A 22003-nucleotide genomic window follows, 5' to 3' on the forward strand; every position below is an offset into this window, starting at 1 on the left:
TTTTTTTTTTTTTTCTGGTCATGGGGCCTGACCTCTGGGCCTGGGTACTGTCCCTCAGCTCTTCAGCTAAAGGCTAGCGCTCTACCACTTGAGCCACAGTGCCACTTCCAGTTTTTTCTGCTTATGTGGTGCTGAGAAATCGAACCCAGGCCCTCATGCATGCAAGGCAAGCATTCTACCACTGAGCCAACTGCCCAGCCCTGGGAACACTTTTAGTTAGTAACAATGAACTTAGTTTTGAAGTTTTATTAACAGTTAAGGTATGCTGTGAGTCCTGCTGATAAAATAAGCTTCTTCTTTTTTTTTTTTTCTTTTTTTTGTCACTTGTAGGTCTTGAACTCTGGGCCTGAGTGCTGTCCCTGTACTCTTCAGCTCAAGGTAAGCACTCTACCACTAAGCTACAGTGCCACTTCCAGTTTCCTGGTGGTTAACTGGAGATAAGAATCTCAAGGACCTCCCTGCCTGGGCTGGCTTTGAACTGTGATCCTCAGATCTCAGCCTCCTGAGTAACTAGGATTATACGTGTGAGCCACCGGGTGCCTGGATTCTTCATTTTCTTAATGGTTAAGAAGCTATAAATAAGAGATTTAGAAGTTAGTTAAAAAGAGTCCAATTTACTCTCAAAGAAAACATACACACGAACCACTAATCATTAGGAAAACGCAAATCAAAATCACAATGAGACCCTACTTCATACCCAGTAAAGTGGTTATTATCAAAAATGAAAACAGAAAATAGGAAATGATGATAAAGACACAAAGAAATTGTAACTTGTGTCTATGGCTGATGGGAATGTCAAAAGTTGCAGCTATTATAGAAATCAGTATAGTGATTCCTTTAAAACTAAACATAGAATTTCACGACAGAATTCTGGAGATGGATGGTGATGATTGCACCTTAATAATGTGAATATATGCAATGCTACTTAACTAAACACAAAATGGTTAAAATGGTAACGTTTATGTTTACATGTATTTTAGCACAGTTTTATACATTTCAATTTTTACTTTGTACATACTTCAAAACAAAATCAGACCAACGTCTAAAGTATTTTTACAAGGTTTAAGGGTGCAGCTCAGTGGTAGAACAATGAGTAAGGCCTTATGTTTGATCTCCCCCCTCTACACACAATCAAGCCACATTAAAAATCTTACAAGGTAAAGAATTTACATTTTCCTTTTCTTTCATTACAAATATTTAACTTAAATAGTTCTCATTCTGCTTTTACTAAATGTGGAACTCAGAAACCTAGACAATTCATTTAAGAAGGTGGCCTGTAGTCAGATATTAGCATTACATTTGGAAAAGAATACTCACTGCCTTCCCATGTACACTGCAACAGATTAAGAGCACCTTCTATCCGTTTCCAGTGCTGAAGATGGAAGAATGCATAGGCAATTGCTTCACTATCACCTCGTTTCAGAATGTGTTCTGGAGGTAAAATTAAACTTTTCATCTCTAGTAAATACTGTAGAAATAGCACATACACAACAGAAAAAAATTAAAAAAGTAAATAGTATTAAACTCAATTACAAAATATTCAAATACCATAAAATCAAATTGATTTTTTAAAAAACACATAAAACTAGTGGAGTTATATGAAGGTCCTTCTGAAAACTTGTATATACAATGTTACATATACAAATCCCTCAAATCAGAACATTTGTACAGGTAAAAATAAGGTGATAAATACCTGTGTGACCTTACTAAATCTGAAATGTAAACTAAAGCTGAGGAAATTAGGTAAGTACACCGAACTTATTTATTTTCCAAAAAAGAATTATACATGAACATAAAACATATTTGTGGAACAATATTGTGTGGCAGCATTTAATTATTTTGCTTTGATTCCCAATTTATCAGTGAAAAGCTTACATCTCAAAAATGTAATTAAGTTAATATTTACAGAATGTAAAGCACTATTAGTTACTAAAACACAGTCTGTTCTCTGAAGCTCCATAATACAATGGGAAATTACATGAATATTTCTTAATAATTATAATCAGACTGTGGTAAGTCCCTTATTAGAAGTATGAATAATGTACTTGGATAAGAAATTTGTGCCAGGCCCAAGGCTTGGATTCAGGGCCTAGGTCCTTTCTCTGAGCTTTTGTACTCAAGGCTAGTGCTCTATCACTTGAGTCACAGCTCTACACTACTTCTGGCATTGTGGTGTTTGACTAGAGATCAGAATCTCATGGACTTTCCTGCCTAGGCTGACTTCAAACCACGATCCTCAGATCTCAGCCTTCTGAGATCTTCTGGATTACAGGATTATAGGTATGAGTTGCTAGCACTCAGCTAATTTTTATTTTGTTTTAAAAACAGCTTTATTGAGATGTAATTCATATACCTTGGAATTTCCCATCTAAAATGATATTTATTATGTTCAGATATGTTTATCCATCACCACAGTTTTAGAAATTTTTCATTTCCTTAGGAAGAAGTCCTGTGCCCTTTACTATCATTCTGTATTCCCTTATTTCCTCAACTTCCCTAAACAAATAATAACCTATTTTCTCTCTCTCTCTCTAATCTGTCTGCTCTGGGCACTTCATACAAATAGAATAGCACAATTTTGTGGTCTTCAGTGTGACTTTTTTCCCATGGAGCATGTTTTCAAGGTTTATCCACATTATAGGACATTTAGGTACTCTTTTTTTGTGATAAAATCATTTCCTTGTATAGACCTATTACATTTTATTTATCCATTCATCATTTATCCATCCCTTTTACCAATCCTCCCTATACAGTCCAGGCTAGCCTTGTGCTCACTGTGTATTTTCCAAGCTAGCCATGAACCTACAATACTTCAGCCTCATCCCCTAAAGTGGAGGAATTACAGGTATGTATTACAATCCCTGTCTTAGTTCAAACTATTTAAAGCTCTTCCCCCACCCCCTTGATCCAAGACTGGGACTCCAACTCCATACCTGCATCCGCTTTCACTCACTATCTAGCACTCTACCAACTGAGCTATGCCTGCAACCCCTTATTTCAAACTCTTGAAGAAATTATTTGTCCTACTATTATCTATAACACAAGCAATGTAATCACAATTACTACACTCATCAGGTTTACATTAATAAAGGCACAAAATCAGGCACTTATGCATCATCTTTACTACTAGTCATCTTAAAACAAAGTGTTTAGAATATTTTAGTTAGCTGATATCCCTCCATAAAGACAGAGGCCAAAATGTACTTCCTATAGAATAGGCTTGAAAATTGTATTTTAAGAGAAGGTGTCTCAAAAGATATATTCTTACATTTTAAATTCTGGTATCTCAGGTTGTTATACAAACAATTAGCAAAAAGCGTTTGTGAAGGCTGGGAATGTGGCTTAGTGGTAGAGTGCTTGCCTAGTGTGCATGGAGCCTTGGATTCAATTCCTAAGTACCACATACACACACAGAAAAAGCCAGAAGCAGAGCTGTGGCTCAAGTGGTAGAGTGCTAGCCTTGAACAAAAGAAGCTTGGGGACAGTGCCAAGCCCTGAGTTCAAGCCCTGGGCCTGGCAAAAAAAAAAAAAAAAACCCAAAACAAAAAAAGTTTGTGAACTACTTTCTACGACTGCCACAAGCAACATGGTTCCAGAAGAATCTTAAAGACAAAAAGACGTGGCTTCAAAATGTAAGCCTTATGTAATTCGTTAATATGATGTACTCATAATATTTATACATCAAAAATATTTTTTCTTCTTTATGAAGAAGCTTCACGCCCATCTTTAATTACTTAACTCTTAATGTTTCTGGGCCTTGTCCTCAAAGTTTAAGCAGGTAGTCTGGTTATCAATTTATTTTAGCAGATGTCACAAACTATGAGATTATTTACTAATCCAGTTTGGGGACTTAAAGGAATGCGGCAGAGGTTGTGTCCTGGTCAAGCAAAGCCCATTTGCTGCCTGGTTGGGTTTTCTCCCCTCAGTGACTTAGGCCTATATTCAGGAAGGTCATATTCTTCCTAATCCTCTCTAATCCTTGCCCAGTTTTTGGAAACACAGTAGAAGATCACTCACACCAGGCATCTGTGGGAAAATGGACTCAACTAGCTGACCTCTGACATGACTCCGTGTGCTCTTTGCAAGTGCATTGAGAGCTTCTTTGCTTCAGTAGCAGCAAAGACAATGTGGCAACCACGGTGGTATCACCATCAGAAAGAGAATTTTATTTTCAGAAGAAAACTGTTTAATTCCTAAACCAGAGCCTTCCTATCCTGCTTAAATTTTGCTTAAATTTTGCTTAAATTTTAGAGAAGAAAATTTTTTTCCAAATTATTTCCATGAGTTTTCGAATGTAGAAGCTTTAAACCGTATCACAACATGACATTCAGAGTTTTGGTAACCACTGAGAAAATATAAGCAAAACTATTTTTAATAAACATTATTTAGTAAAATTTATTGACCACATCAATTTGATGACACATCAAGAATATGCTTTTGTTGAACAACTATATATTTACATTTTCACTAGTTAATATAATCTGTATCCATGCAGATGGTATTAAGTATATGGTAATGTAATTAGGAAATTATAATTCAAGATTTTTCATTTTAAAAATGTTTGCTATTGAATTGTTTTCAGACAAGGTCATGCTATGGAGCCCAATTAGACTTGAATTCACAATTCTCTTGCCTCAGCATCCTGAATGCTGAGCTTATAGGTATGCATCACCATACTTGCCTCTAATTATTTTTATGTGTTCCTTATACTACTTAAAAAAATTATCTTCCAGCAAATGTCCTTTTCAACTTGGTTCTAAAGCAAAGCAAAATTTTAGTTTCTGCACTGACATTGAAATAAAATTTGGCTCCTAAAATTTAAGAAAGTTTCAGTTTAAGAAAAATGTATTTAATATGTTCAATGTATACCTCAATAATAGAATGTGTACTTGGCATACGTAGGCTCTAGGTTCAATCCAAGCTGTGCATGTGCACATGTACACACACACACACATATTGTTTAAATGCTATAGAATTATTACTTAATTTACCTCCTTCAGAAACTGTTATTTAGGAATTTCTGCAATTGCTACAGAATAAGCACTCTATTGTCCATGTGCATGTAGCACATTACAGTACCTAAACTCATCTGATGTAGATAGCAAAAATGTGTTCAAACTCAAATTTCAGGAGTTTTTGTTGTTGTTTGGCTTTTGTGTGTGTGTGTGTGTGTGTGTGTGTGGTACTTGAGATCTGAATTTAGGGTGTTGAGTTTGCTACCCCAGTACTATACTGCTGAGCCATGCCTCCAGCATTGTTTTTCACAAATTATTTTTTACAATAGGGACTTGATCCCATCTGGCTGTCTAGCATTGCTAGGACCACAGGTGTACCACCTCATTCAGTTTCTCTCCATGGAGAGTTTGTCTGCCCAGGCTGAGTTTCTCTGCCCTGAGGACCTACAACCATCCTCTCAATTCACATCATTCTACATAGCCACCATGTGCCTATGGATTTAGAAAAAAATCTTGCAAACTTTTCTGCCTTTTTCTGTTCTTTTCAATTTGGCTCTAAAGCAATGTAAATTTGGTATGTCAAGAAAATGTCTGTCCAGGACAATGACAATCTACTAATTCTCAACTTTCAAGTAGCCAGAGTTATTGAAATGAGCCACTAGTGCTCAGCTGGGTCTCACATTTTTGATCCCTTATCTATGCCCTCTCATAGGTTGGATTGCAAGCTTATGCTCAGCTTATTCACTGAAATGGAACCTTACTAACTTTCTACCTGGGCTGACCTTATACTGTGACTCTACCAATCTTCATCTCTTGAGTAGATAAGATTATAAGCATGAACTACTGTACCCAGTCTACAGTTCAGTTTTTACTTAAGGTATTTTCTAACTCTGGGTAAACTAATAGTAAACAAAACCCTGCTATACAGACTTCTTTTCTAAGAATATGAAAGGCTAAAAACTAAAAGACACTTATTTGCTTTCTTCTCTTTTTTTTCTGCATAGTAAAGTATAATCTGAGTGTACAAAACTGCTAACATAACAGATAGGCAACAAAAAATAAAACATTACATGTTTAGAGAATAAAAGAATGAAAAAATAATCTGATGCTTGTCTAGATTTCTCCTTTAAACATAATATACACATTCCTTCCCCCCCTCTCTCCATTCTTCCTTTTATTTTGTATCATTGAAGATTGAACCTAGTGCCTTGTCCATGCTAGGAAAGTGCTCTACCACTGTAATGTATCATAATCTCTATGCACAGTATACTGAGTCTATTTTTTCAAAAATTAGAATCAAACTTTAGGTAACCCACTTTTTATTACATGTATCTTGGACATAGCTTTCTGTCTAAATTTTTCTAACTTTTTAATTATCACACATCGGTACATTAAAAGCTGTTATTTCATAATATACATTAACAAATAATATCATGCTAGAATTGCACTACCATCTTTGAAAGATACAGTATCATTAAAACATGAAAATTTGTTTTGTTTTGTTTTTTGGGTCCAGTCGTGGGGCCTGAACTCTGGGCCTGGGTGCTGTCCCTCAGCTCTTCAGCTCAAGGCTAGCGCTCTACCACTTGAGCCACAGCGCCATTTCCAGCTTTTTTTCTTTTTGCTCATGTGGTGCTGGGGAATCGAACCCAGGGCCTCATGCATGCAAGGCAAGCGCTCTACCACTGAGCCACCTTCCCAGCCCAAAACATGAAAATTTGAGTGACCTAAAAATTTCAAATGGAAGGTATAGTTCTTTCTTTAACATAGATGATAGGCATGTCTATTTACCACTATCTATTGAGTGTTCCTTATATGCAAGGCAAGAGCATTGACATAAAATGATCAATAAGACAAGTGTCTTGTACTTGTATTGAATAAAGAGAGAGACATTAACTCCCCCTGCCCAACTATAAATGATGCTCAGGAGTAGGAAACTGAGAACCATTATCTCTGCTTGAGAACACTGAGTCCTTTAAAAACCACAAATAGATGACTGGGGATTTGCGTCATATGTTCAATGGTAGTGGAATAGTGACACTGGAAATTGAAGCAAGGCAGAGTAGCAAGGAGTAAGGTGAATTTTGAAGGGCGCGCACGCGCACGCGCGCGCACACACACACACACACACAGAGCTAATAATAACTCGATACTAACAAGGAGAGTAAGTGAAGGTCTTTAAGCCAAGTTAGATTTGCTAATTAGACAGATAACTCAAGAGAGGTGCTGAAGGCAGGGAGACCAGTGAAGAATCTCTGTAGATGGTCCACACAAGAGAGGGTAAAGTATTTGAAATGATTTCTCTATGTTTGGAAATGCATACAAAATGTTTGGCTATGGTGTTATACATCTGTAACCTCAGCATTCTGAAAAGCTTTAGCAGGAGGATCCTGAGTTCAAAGCTAGGCTGGACTATATAGTGAGACCTTACTTAGAAAAGGAGAAAAAATAGAAAAGGAAAGAAAAAGAGAAAAAGATCTGGCCATATACTGGTTAAACAGAGATAGAAGTAACTTAAGAGAACTAGAGTTGGGAGAGAGAAAATAAGGATTACTTAACTTTATAAACTTCAGAAGTGTCTGATTTTTTTTTAAAGTACCAATTACTTTTACATTAAAATACACACACACACACACACACACACACACACACACTTTTCTGGCTGTGAGTATTTTTCTGGCTGTGAGGCCCGAACTCTGGGCCTGGGCACTGTCCCTCAGCTCTTCAGCTCAAGGCTAGCGCTCTACCACTTGAGCCACAGCGCCACTTCTGGCTTTTTATGCTTATGTGGTGCTGAGGAATCGAACCCAGGTCCTCATGCATGCAAGGCAAGCACTCTATCACTAAGCCACCTTCCCAGCCCCTACAGTAATATGCTTTAAAAATATATTTTTTAAAGATGTAGAATTAGTGAGTGAAATCTGAAAGATTTCAAAGGTTAAGAGTTGGTAATCTGGAAAAGGCAGAAGTAAAGATTAATGAAGAGAATAATAAAGTCATAAATCAAAATGTACAAATAGACTGTTCAGAGAAAACGTTTAAAAATAAAATTGAGAAAAATTTAGTTTGATGAACATTAAAATGAAGTAATTATTGTAGTAAGGGATTTCCACAACTAGATGGAAAAAGAATTCTGTAGAAGAAGAAAGCCAGTTAAAAGACCGCTCTGGAAACTGTCTGCAAATAAAATATAGCTGAAAATATAAACCAAAGCTGATCTATCCATATTAACTGTAAACAGCCTTAGTGTTATATCTGCAATAAGTAAAAAATTGCTTGGGACAAAATTCCTTTCGACATGTTAGACTCAAATAACTACTTAGTCCCTTGCTTTTGACCAGATATAAAACTTAAAGCTACTCTGTAAGCTATAATTACAAGACACAATAAGATATGGTAAGATATTTTTTGTGTGGGGGTGGTATTTGGGGCTCGAACCCTGTGCCTTGTGCATGGCTGTTCTTTCATAATTCTAAAACCATACCTATGCTTACACTGAAATTCACTTTAATTTTGAACTGCTTTGATCTTTATAATTTACTTTTAAATTACCCTTTTCTATTACTTTGTAAATCTTACAATAGCTTTTGACGAAAAGCAATATAATTCTGACCTGAAGTAATGATAATGCTTTATAATCTTCCTCTTAAAAGCAGAGGTTAAAGAAAAGGCTCTCTGAAGACATCTGAAATTAAGGTACTTTGCTCTTGATCAGTCATGCACACAAAGAACCAATTTATCTCTGCAATTAGTGTTCTCAGTGCACATTCTATAAGACTGGACAGGCAGGCTGAATGCAGAGTCTGTGTGGATATGTGTTTGGGGAAGGACTAAAGACACTTTCTAGATAGAAAGCAAACAGAATTGCTATGTGAATAAAGTAAGTTAAACACTACCTAACAGCTTCAGAAGCAAAGGGAAAGTGATCCTATTGAGAAGGGAAAGACAAGGGGTTAGAGAGGCATTTACCATGAGAAAACTCTTTTCCACTAATCCTATGGAGCCATGAATCAAATGGCAAGCATTTCTTATCTCAACTCTTCTCTTAGTAAGACATAGTGGAAATGTAAATGTATTATAGGCTTCTTTATTTCTGCTATGCCAGTCAGAATCTCAATTGCTTGTTTCACCTTTTATAAATGCCAATAGTATAAGTAGTTTAGTCAATGTAATGCAAGCATGCTAATAAAATACTATCTTCTATAGTTGACAAAACTAACATCCTACAGGTTTCAACTTCTGATAACCAGAATGCATTTAACTCTGCATGTATCAACATGAAGTTTAATTTTATTTTTGTTCCTCTACTGGGACTTGAATTTAGGGCTTTACACTCTTACTTTGCTTCTTCACTCAAGGCTTCCACTCTATCCCTTGAGCCACAGGTCCATGTCTAGCCTTTTGGTAGAGTTTCACGGCTGGCTTTGATTGCTGATACTCAGATCTCAGCCCCCTGAATAGCTAATCTTACAGGCATGAGTTATTGGCATCCTACTATCAATTTATTTATTTATTTTTTTATCGGTTGTGGAACTTGAACTCTGGGCCTGGGCACTGCCCCTCAGCTCTTCAACTCAAGGCTAGCACTCTATCACTTGAGCCACAGTGCCACTGCTGTCTGGTTTTCTGGTGGTTTACTGGAGATCAGAGTCTCACGGACTTTCCTGCCCAGGCTGGCTTTGAACTGTGATCCTCAGATCTGAGCTTCCTGAGTAGCTAGGATTCCAGGCATGAGCCACCAGTGCCCAGCTTGTCAATTTATTTTTAAAACTCTCCTTACACTTACCAAGGTTTTTATGTAAAGTCTGCTTCCTTGGCAACATAACACTAAAAAGTTTTACTTTAAAATAAGAAATACCAAAGACATAAGAGATTTACTCAGCAGGCTTTGTTATTATTTTGTTCTATTTAGAATGTTCTTTTTCCTGGGGCTGGGAAGGTGGATCAGTGGTAGAGTGCTTGCCTTGCATGCATGAGGCCCTGGGTTCGATTCCTTAGCACTACATAAGCAAAAAGAAAAAAGCCGGAAGTGGCACTGTGGCTCAAGTGGTAGAGCGCTAGCCTTGAGCTGAAGAGCTGAGGGACAGCGCCCAGGCCCAGAGTTCAGGCCCCACAACCGGACCGCCCTTCCACCCCCCCAAAAAAAGAATGTTCTTTTCCCCTTACTCTTGAAAACTTCTCTTGTAAGTTACAATGTCCTTGGAATGTTAAATAATTCAAATTAGTTACTGTTAACTATCTCAATATGTTCACCTTTACCTCCTCTCAATAAAGGAATCCCCAAACCTGAGTCATTCTAAGGTTGTAAGTCCTAAAGTAACAGTTCACAAAGAAAATTAAATAGAATGAAACAACAGTAACAGGAAAAAAAGAAGGGCTGTAGGTATGGTTCATCAGTAGATCATCTATCCGGCAAGTACTAGCCTCTCAGTTAAAACCCCAGTACTGTTATTTTAAAAAATCCATAAATAAAATCAACACTGATGCTTGATACTCAGACACTATGCTGAGCATTTTATATATCAGCATCTCATTTCATCAAAAAGCTTAGCTACTTTTTACAGTGCTTTCTGTGCTGTCACACTTTTGCTTCTTTATTAAGGTGTAATTCAAACTATTATCCTCAAGTATCTACCTTCTAGGTAGCTAGAATTACAGGCAAGCGCCATCATGCCTGGTGGTGGCGGCTGCTGTTGCTGAGCAGCAGCAGGCTGCTTCTTTTTTTAAGAATTGAGTTGTCTATACATTCTAAACATATAAATCCTTTACTAGTCTTTTGCCTTTTCATTTTCTTAACACTATCTAAGATCCTGTTGGATAAAACTAGACTAAAGCACAAATAATACTATGCATTCAGATTGGAGCATTCATTTGAATTATTTCCATGGAGTGGAATTGTTGACTGGTTTGGTATTTAGTTGAGGAGAAATAAGTAAATTTTTACCTATAAATAAAACTAACATTAAATGTTAAAGTGCATGACTATATAGGCATATGTGTATATAAGTATGTGTATTTATGTATGTATATATAACAGTTTTATTAAAGGTATATTTTACTTCGAATAAAATTCATCATTGTAAGTATATAGGCTGTTGGCTTGTTTTGGGTTTGTTTTTTTGAGACAGTGTTTCACTTCATAGTCCAAGTTAGCCTTGAACACACTTTATAACCCATATTTACCCCAACCCCAACATACACACATACACACACACACACACACACACACACACAAACACACACACATTGAGAAACTTCTAGATAGAATAAATCAAAGAGTCATAATGGAAATTAGAAAACATTTTAACTAAAATATATAAAAATATTGCTATTGTTAAAAATTTGCCCTAGTAAGTAAGAAAAAAGGCATACTGAAAATTAAGGTGTGAAATAACTATGTAAGAAGATACGGAACATAAAATAGAATGAAACAAATCTAAGCAAAGTTAAAGGAAGGCAATATAGAACAGAAATTAATGAACCAGAAAACAAATAATAGGGGCTGGGAATGTGGCTTAGTGGTAGAGTGCTTGCATGAACAAAGCCCTGGGTTAGATTCCTCAGTACCACATAAAAAGAAAAAGGCAGAAGTGGTGCTATGGTTCAAGTGGTAGAGTGCTAGCCTTGAGCAAAAGAAGCTCAGTACAGTACCCAGGCCCTGAGTTCAAGCCCCAGGACTGGCAAACAAACAAACAAAAAACCAAACCAAATAATAGAAGCTTAAAAAGACAGACCCCTGGGGAATCTGACCAAGGGGGGAAAATGTAGTCAATGTTACAAAGCTGAAAATGGTGGGAAAACAGAGCAATAGAAGGGATTATTTTGATTAAAATATAATATACATACATGTCAATTACAACTGATTCTGCAAATACAATAAAAGAATTTTATAAATTTATGTAGTAAGTTTGCAGTTTTTGATGAAACAAATATTAGAAACTTTCAACTATTAAAAACTAAGAGTCCAAAGTACCATATAAACATAAAAAGCAGGAAATGGTGCTGTGGTTCAAGTGGTAGAGGGTTAGCCTTGAGCAAAAAGAAGCTCAGAAACAGTGCCCAGGTCCTGAGTTCAAGCCCCAGGACTGACAAAAACAAAAACAAAAAAACAAAACCAAGAGAAATATATTTGTAACTGAGTAATTAAACTAAAGATACGAAATTCATACATCATAGCTTCTCACAAAGAAAATTCCAAAATCAAATGAATTTACAAATGAATTCTATTTTTCAGAAATAATTAATATTAATATTAAGTAAATTAAAATTAAATTAAATCAATTAACTAAAATTAATATTAAGCAGACATAATTCTGACTTTACACAAATTATTCTAGGGAATAAAAAACAGAGACGTCACTCTTTTAACTTGCTTATAAATCAGTAAATGTAGAGTAAAACTACAAAAAAGGAGGAGCTAAGCATAACTAATATCAAAATAGTGGTGAGGAAAGAGGTTTTAAATGGGAATGGGCAATCAAGTAGGTTTCTCAGGCTGACAGTATTCTGTTTTCTAACCTCAGTGCTAGTTTCCTAGCATTTGCTATATATTAAAATGCACATTTCAGGCTGGGAAAGTCACTTAGCGGTAGAGTGCTTGCCTAGTATGCATGAAACCCTGGGTTCGATTCCTCAGTAACACACAAACTGAAAAGGCTGGAAGTGGCACTCTTTGCACAAGTGATAGAGTGCTAGCCTTGAGCAAAAAGAAGCCCAGGAACAGTACTCAGGCCCTGAATTCAATCCCCAGGACTGGCATAAATACATAAATAAACAAATAAATAATAAAATGCACATTTCATTTTGCCACTATAGTGCACATGTAGTATAATCTGTAATAAAAATTTAAATTTGAGCCAGGTGCTGGTGGCTCCTATTTGTAGTTCTAGCTACTCAGAAGTTTGAGATCTGAAGATTGTGGTTCAATGCCAGCCAGGCAGGAAAGCCAGCCAGGGAGGAAAGAAAAATCACCTGAAAACCAGAAGAGGCCCTGTGGCTTTAAGTGGTAGAGCGCTATCCTTGAATGCAAAAGGTCAGGGACAGTGTCCAGGCCCTGAGTTCAAGCCCAATGACTGACAAAAAAAGAAAAAAGAAAAATTAAATTTGTAGAACCAGTGTCACTGAATAAGAGAATGCTATAAAATATTTGTTGATTCTTATTCTTGGATTTCAGTCATTTATTTATTTATGTTTACTTATTTTGAGTTACTGGGGATCAAACAAGCCAGATAAGCAATCTACCCCTGCTCAGCCCTAGATTTCAGTACTTCTTTTTTTAGAATGGGGTCTTGCTATTCAGCCAGGCTAGCCTCAAGTTTGCAATCATTCTACTATCGTCTCCTCAGTGCTGGATTTACAGGTGTGCACCACCACACCCAGTCAGTAATTCACTATGCCATATATTCTCTCCTCCTTCTCTCTCTCTCTCTCTCTCTCTCTTCTTTTCTTTCCTTTTGGTTGGTCGTAGGGCTTGAACTCTGGGCCTAGGTACTGTCCCTCAGCTCTTCAGCTCAAGGCTAGCACTATACTACAGTAAGCCACAGTGCCACTTCCAGTTTTCTGGTGGTTTATTGGAGGTAAAAGTTTCATGGCCTTTCCTGCCCAGTCTGGCTTTGAACTGCGATGCTCAGATCTCAGCCTCCTGAGTAGCTAGGATTACAGGTGTGAGCCACCAGCACCAGGTTATTCACTTTCTTTAACAGTAAACTTACTGAACAACTTTATAATTTCCTCTTCTAGGAGACTGTCTCAATAGTCATCTCTTTACTGAGGAGATTGTCTCAATAGTCATCTCTTTACTGACTACTGGCTTTCACTATTAACACATCCTGGTATTGTATTTTGTGGTAAGGGTATCCTTGAATATTTTATAGTCTCTGAGACATTATAAATTTAAATTTTTTTTTTGGGTCCGGTCATGGGGCCTGAACTCTGGGCCTGGGCACTGTCCCTCAGCCCTTCAGCTCAAGGCTAGTGCTCTACCACTTGAGCCACAGCGCCACTTCCAGCTTTTTTTCTTTTTTGCCTATGTGGTGCTGAGGAATCAAACCCAGGGCCTCTGGCATGTAAGGCAAGTGCTCTACCACTGAGCCACCTTCCCAGCCCGTGAGCCACCTTCCCAGCCCCCCAAATTTTAAATCTTGGAGTTTAGGTGTATAGGTAATAATATACAAATATCAACAAATAATTTGTACGATTACAAAGAATACAATATAAAGACAAATAAAATAAATTGTTTAATCTGGAACCAAATAAGCATGAACTCAGCAATTCTTTTAAGAAGTTCACATCTGTTTCATATCATTATTTTAATTCATTTGTTTTTGTTTTTTATGTACTTAGCCCTAGTTCAAAATTTAGGTCTTAACCAAGTTTTTATTTTAATAGGAAATTTACTGATCTGAAATATAAATAATCTTTTGTTAAGACCAAGCCTTTTGATTATTCCTCTATAACTATAATAAAAGTATAGCTAAGTGGAGCAGCACTCAGCTAACATGCATAAGGCACTGAGTTCCATTCCCAGCTCTGGAAAAAAAAAAAGCTCAGTAAACAAAAATCAAATTTTATTTTGGCAATAATTACAAAGCTCATGGTAAACTAACTGCTTCTAATCTCCTTTCTATGTAGTGCTTTCTTTTTTTTTTTTTTTTTTGCCAGTTCTGGGGCTTGAACTCAGGGCCTAGGTACTGTCCCCAAGCTTCTTTTGCTCAAGGCTAGCACTTTACCATTTGAGCCACAGTGTCACTTTTGGCTTATTCTGTTAATGTAGTACTAAGGACTTGAACCTAGGTCTTCATGCATGCTAGGCAAGCCTTTTAACGTCCCCTTTAATGTACATAGTAAACATCAGAATACTACACACTAAAGCAATTCCAACCCAAATTGTGGCAACCTGAACTTTGGTCTACAACACTGCAATCAATTTAGTAAGCTTAAAAAAATTAGTATTTTCATTTAAAAATTTCTTACTTTTGGAACATGAGGATTAAATTCCACAGCTCTATGAATTGCTTCCACAGCATTGATTTCTGCTGTGCTTAATCCTCTTCTGCAGGCTGTTTCTGGAGAGAATCTGTGGGGAAAAAAAAGACAAAATGAAGAAATGAACAAATAAAAAAAAAAGAAAATTATGGAGTTAGGACTACAATATAGCCCCTGAATCAGAGGTTTCTGATAACAGCCAAAGATAAAAGCATATAATTACTACAAATGAAAGTAAAGCATCTAGTTCAACATAAAAACACGAACTGAGTGTCAGTGGCTCACACCTGTAATCCTAGCTACTTAGGAGGAAGGACAGCTTTGGCAAAAAGTTTACAAGACTCCGTATCTCAATGGAAGAAGCTGAGACATGGCTGTAATTTCAGCAACAAGAAGTGAAAAATAGGTAGATCATGGTCCATGTGTGTACCCAGGCAAAAAATAAGATACTATCTCAAAAATAACCAGTGTAAAATAGGGCTGGAAACATGGTTCAGTGGTATAGCACTTGCTTAGCAAGTACAAGGCTATGAGTTCAAATCTCAATGCTGTTGAAATTTCAAAGATAATAAGAAATGCTATCAAGGGCAGGGGCAACCAGAAAAATCTCAAGAAACAGAAGTACATTTTCATCAAAATTTTAGCTAAGAAGAAAGATAATGAATATTCACTGTAATTTATATCAAGGAATACTTACTAAAAGAAAATGGGCACTCTGTCTCTTTCTTTTGTATATGCTGATACTAGGACTTCAACTCAGAGTCTCATGCTTTTGCTCAGCCCTCTTCTATTCAAAGCTGGACCTATATCTCTATAGCCATGCCTACAATTCTGTTTTATTTGCCCATTAACTGGAGGTGAGAGTCTCATGAACTTTTCTGCCCAGGCTAGCTTCAAACTTTGCTCTTTAGGGCTCAGCCTCCTGAGTAATTAGGAATACAGGCATGAGACACTAGTGTGTAGCTGGTTCATTTCTGAATATCTTTTTATTTTGGCAAAGGATCTCACTGGCAAGTTTCTGTATATATCTTATTTGCCATATAAAGAAAATTTATTAAGGATAGACAAAAACAGAAGGAAAGCATAGTAATTCAATCACAATCTAAGAACAGACAACATGAAACCTATTTCCCTACCAGACACAATTTACCATGTGTACTTTTTTTTTTGGTGCCAGTCCTGGGGCTTGGACTCAGGGCCTGGGCACTGTCCCTAACTTGTTTTTCTCAAGGCTAGCATACTACCACTTGAGCTATACCTCTACTTCCAGCTTTTTGGAGCTGGCTGTCATTGAACTGTGATTCTGAGATCTCAGCTTCCTGAATATCTAGGCTTACATTTATGAGCCATTGATGGCCAGTTGAGCATACTCTCTTTCTAGTCATTGCTTTAGGTGCTCTGCATATATATAATCTTCACAACTCATCCTATGATAACATTCTTATTTTGAGGATGAGGAATAACTCAAAGTAATGAACTTGTCCAAAGTTCTACAGCTAGTATGTGATAAAGTCTGAATTAAATTCCTATTAAATTAATTCTAACATTTTTGCTTTCCAATACACAAATTGAAAGGCCTCAAAGTTACAGAAGATCAAGAATTATTCAGAAGGAAGCAGAAAGGAAAAAACAGTTTTTAACTCAGTGGTAGATCAGGGCATGGAAGTTCAGGCCTATAATCCCAGCACTTTGGAGACTGAGGCAGAAAAATTGCAAGTTTAAGGCCAGCCTGAGCTATTTAGCAAGATCCTGTCTTAAATAATTAAATAAATAAAATTAATAAAGTCAGTGAAGAAGAAACAAAATATTGAGTTTAGCAGTCTTCCCAAATTACTATAGGTTAGTAACTACTTACTTATCTGAGACAGTCCTTGTTTTTAATAGTGCTGCTGTATAACAGATTGCTGCTGACTTTGGAAGGCTTATATCTGTAACAATAATTTTTAAATAAGGTAAGAATTATTTTAAATGTCTTACGATAATTTTTATAAGCCTAATTAATATGCAAATCCAACAGGTGTATTATAGTGGTAGAAGTACTTAGACACATAGTTAAAATACCTAATTCTACTATCTACTATTCTACTAGCTACTATTTATGAGCTGATAGCCATTTCTTTGTTTCTTTTTTTTTTTTGGTTGGTCGTGGGGCTTGAACTCTGGGCTTGGGTGCTGTCCCTGAGCTCTTCAGCTCAAGGCGAGCACTCTACGCTTGAGCCATCGCGCCACTTCCGGTTTTCTAGTGGTTTATTGGAGATAAGAGTCTCACAGACTTTGAACTTTTTTTTCTTTTTTTTTTATTGTGAAAATACTGTACAGAGGGGATACAATTACATGGGTAAGATAATGAGTACATTTCTTTCTTTTTGGGGGGGGTCCGATCATGGGGCCTGAACTCGGCCTGGGCGCTGTCCCTCAGCTCTTCAGCTCAAGGCTAGCACTCTACCACTTGAGCCACAGCGCCACTTCGGGCTTTTTTCTTTTTGCTTATGTGGTGCTGAGGAATCGAACCAGGGCCTCAGGCATGCAAGGCAAGCTCTACCACTGAGCCACCTTCCCAGCCCTTGTGAGTACATTTCTTATCAAGTATTGTAGCCTCCTCCTTTGTTTCCCCTTCCCATCCCATCCTCCCCCCGCCCTCCCACCCAACCCTTCTCTCCCCCCTACCAAAGTTGTAAAGTTCGTTTACGACATAGGACTTGTATGTCTCATTGTTGCAGTGGGTCAACCTGTATCCCATGATCCTCAGATCTCAGCCTCCTGAGTAGCTAGGATTACAGGCATGAGCCACCGGCGCCCGGCTGATAACAATTTCTTTGCTCTCAGTTTCTACTTCTCTAAAGAGAGAATGCTACTTTCTGGCAGGGAGTAACTGTCTTTGAGAACCCTGTGCACATTGCTGGCAAGTGCTCAACAAAGGTTTACAGTAAGAGGATTCAGGAGAAAAGCTATAATTATATAAATATATGTATATATAAACACATCTAATCATACAGAAAAATTAAGATTATAAAAAATTAAATATATTCTGTTAAACCAATTACTGTTGAAACAAACAAGGGTGATTTTTATTTTTCCTTTGTCTTAAGTTTCTGTATTTTCCATATCTTCTTAAATAATACTTTTTATAAAATGATAAAAAGTAATTTGGGAGTATAAACAAAATAAAAATTTACAAGAATGCCTAAAATAGCATTATCAAAAGAGTAAGAATGGGGCCTGGGAAGGTGGCTCAGTGGTAGAGTGCTTGCCTTGCATGCATGAGGGCCTGGGTTCGATTCCTCAGCACTGCATAATCAGAAAAAGCTGGAAGTGGTGCTGTGGCTTAAGTGGTAGAGTACTAGCCTTGCACTAAAGAGGTAAGGGACAGCACCCAAGCCCAGAGTTCAGGCCCCAAGACCGACAAAAAAAAAGAGTAAGAATGACAAACTGGATTTTTTAAATTCCAGTTACACTAAGGAAGAATATTTGCTTTTAATGACTTTAGGATTCTAAAGGATGATAAAAACTGAGAGATATGAAAACTGACAATAGAAGCACAGCAACTTTGGCTTTATTAGTTTTACCTGATTTTACTTTAATGAATTGGGTCTTATTCTGAATTTTTTGGAAGAGGCAGAACTGGCATTTAAATTCAGAGCTTTGTACTTGCTAAGAAGGCACTCTACTACTTAAGCCATGAGCTCAGATGTTTTGCTTTCATTATTTTTTAGTTAGGTCTCACATTATGCCTGAGATAGCCTGAACCTCAATCTCAAGCAGATGTACCACCACACTCAACTTTCATTGGTTGAGGTGACTCTCCAAAACTTTTTCCTTGAACCACAGTGCTCTCAATTCCCACCTTCTCAACAGCTAGGATTACAGGCATAAGCCACCACATCTAGCTCTTATTCTGACTTTTTATATTTAGTCCCTAAACTTTCAGCACAAATATCGTAAGCAGGTTATGCATCCAGCAAGTTACATATGGAAGGAATTTCTTGCAAATTTCTCCCTAAGTCTACACAATTCTGAAGTATCTGGAATTTTGCCTAAGAATTCCAGATGTTAAAAATAAATAAACTTCCAAGTATAACACATTTCAAAGTTTCCAAATCATGGAGATTCTCAAGCTAATATATAGGAACCTATGTCAAGACAAGTATAAATATAAATGACTTTATATGCTCTGTCATAATGGAAGATATGGCCAGAAACATTATGTTCATGAGGAAGTTTTCAGCTTGGGGTTGAAAGCTGATGTCTCCTCTGAAGGATGAGAAAGTTTATGTCTTTAACGTTTTCCTAACTCCATTTTCAGTAAACTGCATTGTTATAATAATTAGCATTGTTAATGTATACTGAATTATGGTTGTGAGAGGACTAGTGAACAAAGAAATTGAATACTTGGATTTAAGTTTTGGCTGGCCATTTACTGGCTGGAAGATACCACCTAATATTTAACTTTCTTAAACCCCAGTTTCCTAATTTAGTAAATGGAAAGAGTGAAACTACTTGTCCTATCACCTGTCATGTTTACTGCAAGTAACTGTAACTAAAAGGCAGGGTAAAAATGTCATTTTGAATTATTCTTTGTTACTCTTAAAAACACTATTCAGCACCTTCTGTTATCTTTTATTGCTTGATATTTCAAAATAAATTAGGTGAATAGCATTATACTTTTCCAAAGATTTCACCTAACAAACTGTCTTTATTGTTATGTTCAATTCTCTGTACATTCCACTACACTGCAAATCCTCCAAGTCCTAATTCTGTGTCCTCTTCTTCACCATTGTGTTCCAAGTGCCTACTCATATTACATACTCAATAAGCAAAGAAATAATCTTTACAGAAAAGTTCTTCAGGTTCTTCTACCAAAAATCCAGTTAAAGATACTTAACAGCAACTTGGACTGCTATATACTAAATGCTGTATGATAATATTGAAAAGATAAAGTCAGGGAAACAGATGAATAGGATCACATTTATAATTACACAACTGAAATGAGAAAACCATTTTATCAAGACATAAAACTCACCATCATATTTTGCTAGTACTGCCTGAACATCTGCATAGGCCTGTAACTCTAAAAGTGATTCTAAGAGATTTTCATGGATGTTCAACATGGTAAAAGGAGGAAATTCTTTCATCAACTGTGCATTAAGAGGAAAAAAAGATTAAAATCATAATAGGAACTCAACAGAGCTGAAATAGATTCATTATTCTTTGCTTCTTTATAAAACTGTGAAGACCCACCCAACCTTTGATAAATATATGTATATATTAAATACCTTCTTACAAAAATTGCCAGTGACAATGATTCTGCATTAAAATAATTGGCAACTTAAAATACATTTTGGTTTTGAATGATTCAGTTATCAAATTTACTTACATCTCTCATTATTTTCACTGCTTCTTTTATTCTTCCTAATTTTCTTGCACACATTGCCAATCTTCTTTTAATATATACCAGCACATTGGTATCTCTCCCTATTTAAAAAAAACACACAAAATTGACTCAACCATCAATTTTCTATTATAACCTGCTATTTCACTAATGTGTTGCCTATTAATTTTATCTGCTTATCTTGGAAGATTCAAGTAAAATTAAATTGTATCAGACTGGAGGAATATTATTGGTCATTGAACCAATGATTATTAGGTGATGAATATTGAGTGAAAGTGCTCCCTACTTTCAAAGTAAAAGCTTATAGAGTTTACTTTTGCCAATAATATTTCAAGTGCAGTATATATATATAATTGATAATTGATATAACTGATTAATGAATTTTAATATTAACAGAAATAAATCCATAGATTAATAGAAGATGTAACATTAGCTTATTATTGTAAGCTTCTGTATAAATCATCAATGCTTTCCCATTAAAAAATATATGTATTTAGGTAGCTTTGGGAATCGAACTCAGGACTTCTAGCATTCTAGGCATGTACTCTACCACTGGGCTATCACCCCAGGTCCTATAATTCCTTCTAGTATGTTGCTGTATTCTTATTCTCTACTCCTCCATTTTTCAAAGTGTGTGCTTCTTCCTTTTTAATCTTTTTTTTTTGGTCATGAGGCTTGAACTCTGGGCCTGGGCACTATCCCTCAGCTCTTCAGCTCAAGGCTAGTGCTCTACTACTTGAGCCACGGCACCACTTCTGACTTTTTCTGTTTATGTGGTGCTGAGGAATCAAACCCAGGGCCTCATGCATGCGAGGCAAGCACTCTACCACTAAGCCACCTTCCCAGCCCCAAGTGCATGCGTCTTTATGTGTATGTATGTGTGTGCACAAAACATTCTTTATTGTTCCAATTAAAAAAATGCATTATTTCCAAAACAAAATTTCTGTGTCTAACGAAGTTCTCTTAATAGCTAGTAAATAAATTATAAAACTATTTCTAGAGAGGGATAACAAAGTTCCATAACATAACTATATTTGATATTAGAGAAGGACAAATGGCACAACTTCTTTACATGGGTAAATTACTTCTAGGCTACAAAATTAACTATTCTCCTCATTACTCATAACATACATTAATAAAATATACTGTAAACACCAGTATTTAACTCAGGGAGAAAAACATCATCAGAATTTTAATTTCCACAAACAAAAGATTCAAAAGTTAACTGTTAACAGATAATGCATTATGTAAATATAATTCAATTTATTGCCTACTCTCTGCCCAAATCATAAAACTAAAACCTTCTGGGCACAAAAAAATAATAAGCAGCAGCACTGCTGATTCTAACATCTTTGGTAAGAGTGTTTCAATCATTACCAAAAGAGCATATCTAGAAATGTAAAGAAAAAACCCAGACCCACGGCTGGCAATGTGGCTTAGTAGTAGAGTGCCTAGCAAGTATTAAGCCCTGGGTTCGATTCCTCACTACCACATAAACAGAAAATGCCAGAGGTGGTGCTGTGGCTCAAGTGGTAGAGTGCCAGCTTTAAGCAAAAGAAGCTCAGGGACAGTGCCCAGGCCCTGAATTCAAGCCCCAGGACTGGAAAAAAATAAAAATAAAAACAAGAACAAAAAACCCAGACCCAGTAGTGAAAAAAAAATAAAGAAAAATAAC

At 36.5% G+C, this 22003-nt stretch overlaps 1 protein-coding gene across 7 annotated transcripts in view; it reads right to left on the reverse strand.

Annotated features, from left to right (window-relative positions):
- St7l (suppression of tumorigenicity 7 like) overlaps positions 1-22003 on the reverse strand; it is a 66344-nt gene that overhangs the window by 18301 nt on the left and 26040 nt on the right. For all 7 annotated transcript variants that reach the window (XM_013024692.1, XM_013024693.1, XM_013024696.1 and 4 more), the window contains exons 8-12: positions 20314-20411; positions 19960-20074; positions 16795-16867; positions 14928-15030; positions 1318-1468 (exon numbers count right to left, since the gene is read on the reverse strand). In XM_013024692.1, the coding sequence (XP_012880146.1) occupies positions 1318-1468; positions 14928-15030; positions 16795-16867; positions 19960-20074; positions 20314-20411 (540 nt within the window). The remainder of the gene's footprint in view (positions 1-1317; positions 1469-14927; positions 15031-16794; positions 16868-19959; positions 20075-20313; positions 20412-22003) is intronic.

Source organism: Dipodomys ordii, unplaced genomic scaffold, assembly GCF_000151885.1.
Source record: "Dipodomys ordii isolate 6190 unplaced genomic scaffold, Dord_2.0 Scaffold78, whole genome shotgun sequence".
Taxonomy (NCBI): Eukaryota; Metazoa; Chordata; class Mammalia; order Rodentia; family Heteromyidae; genus Dipodomys; species Dipodomys ordii.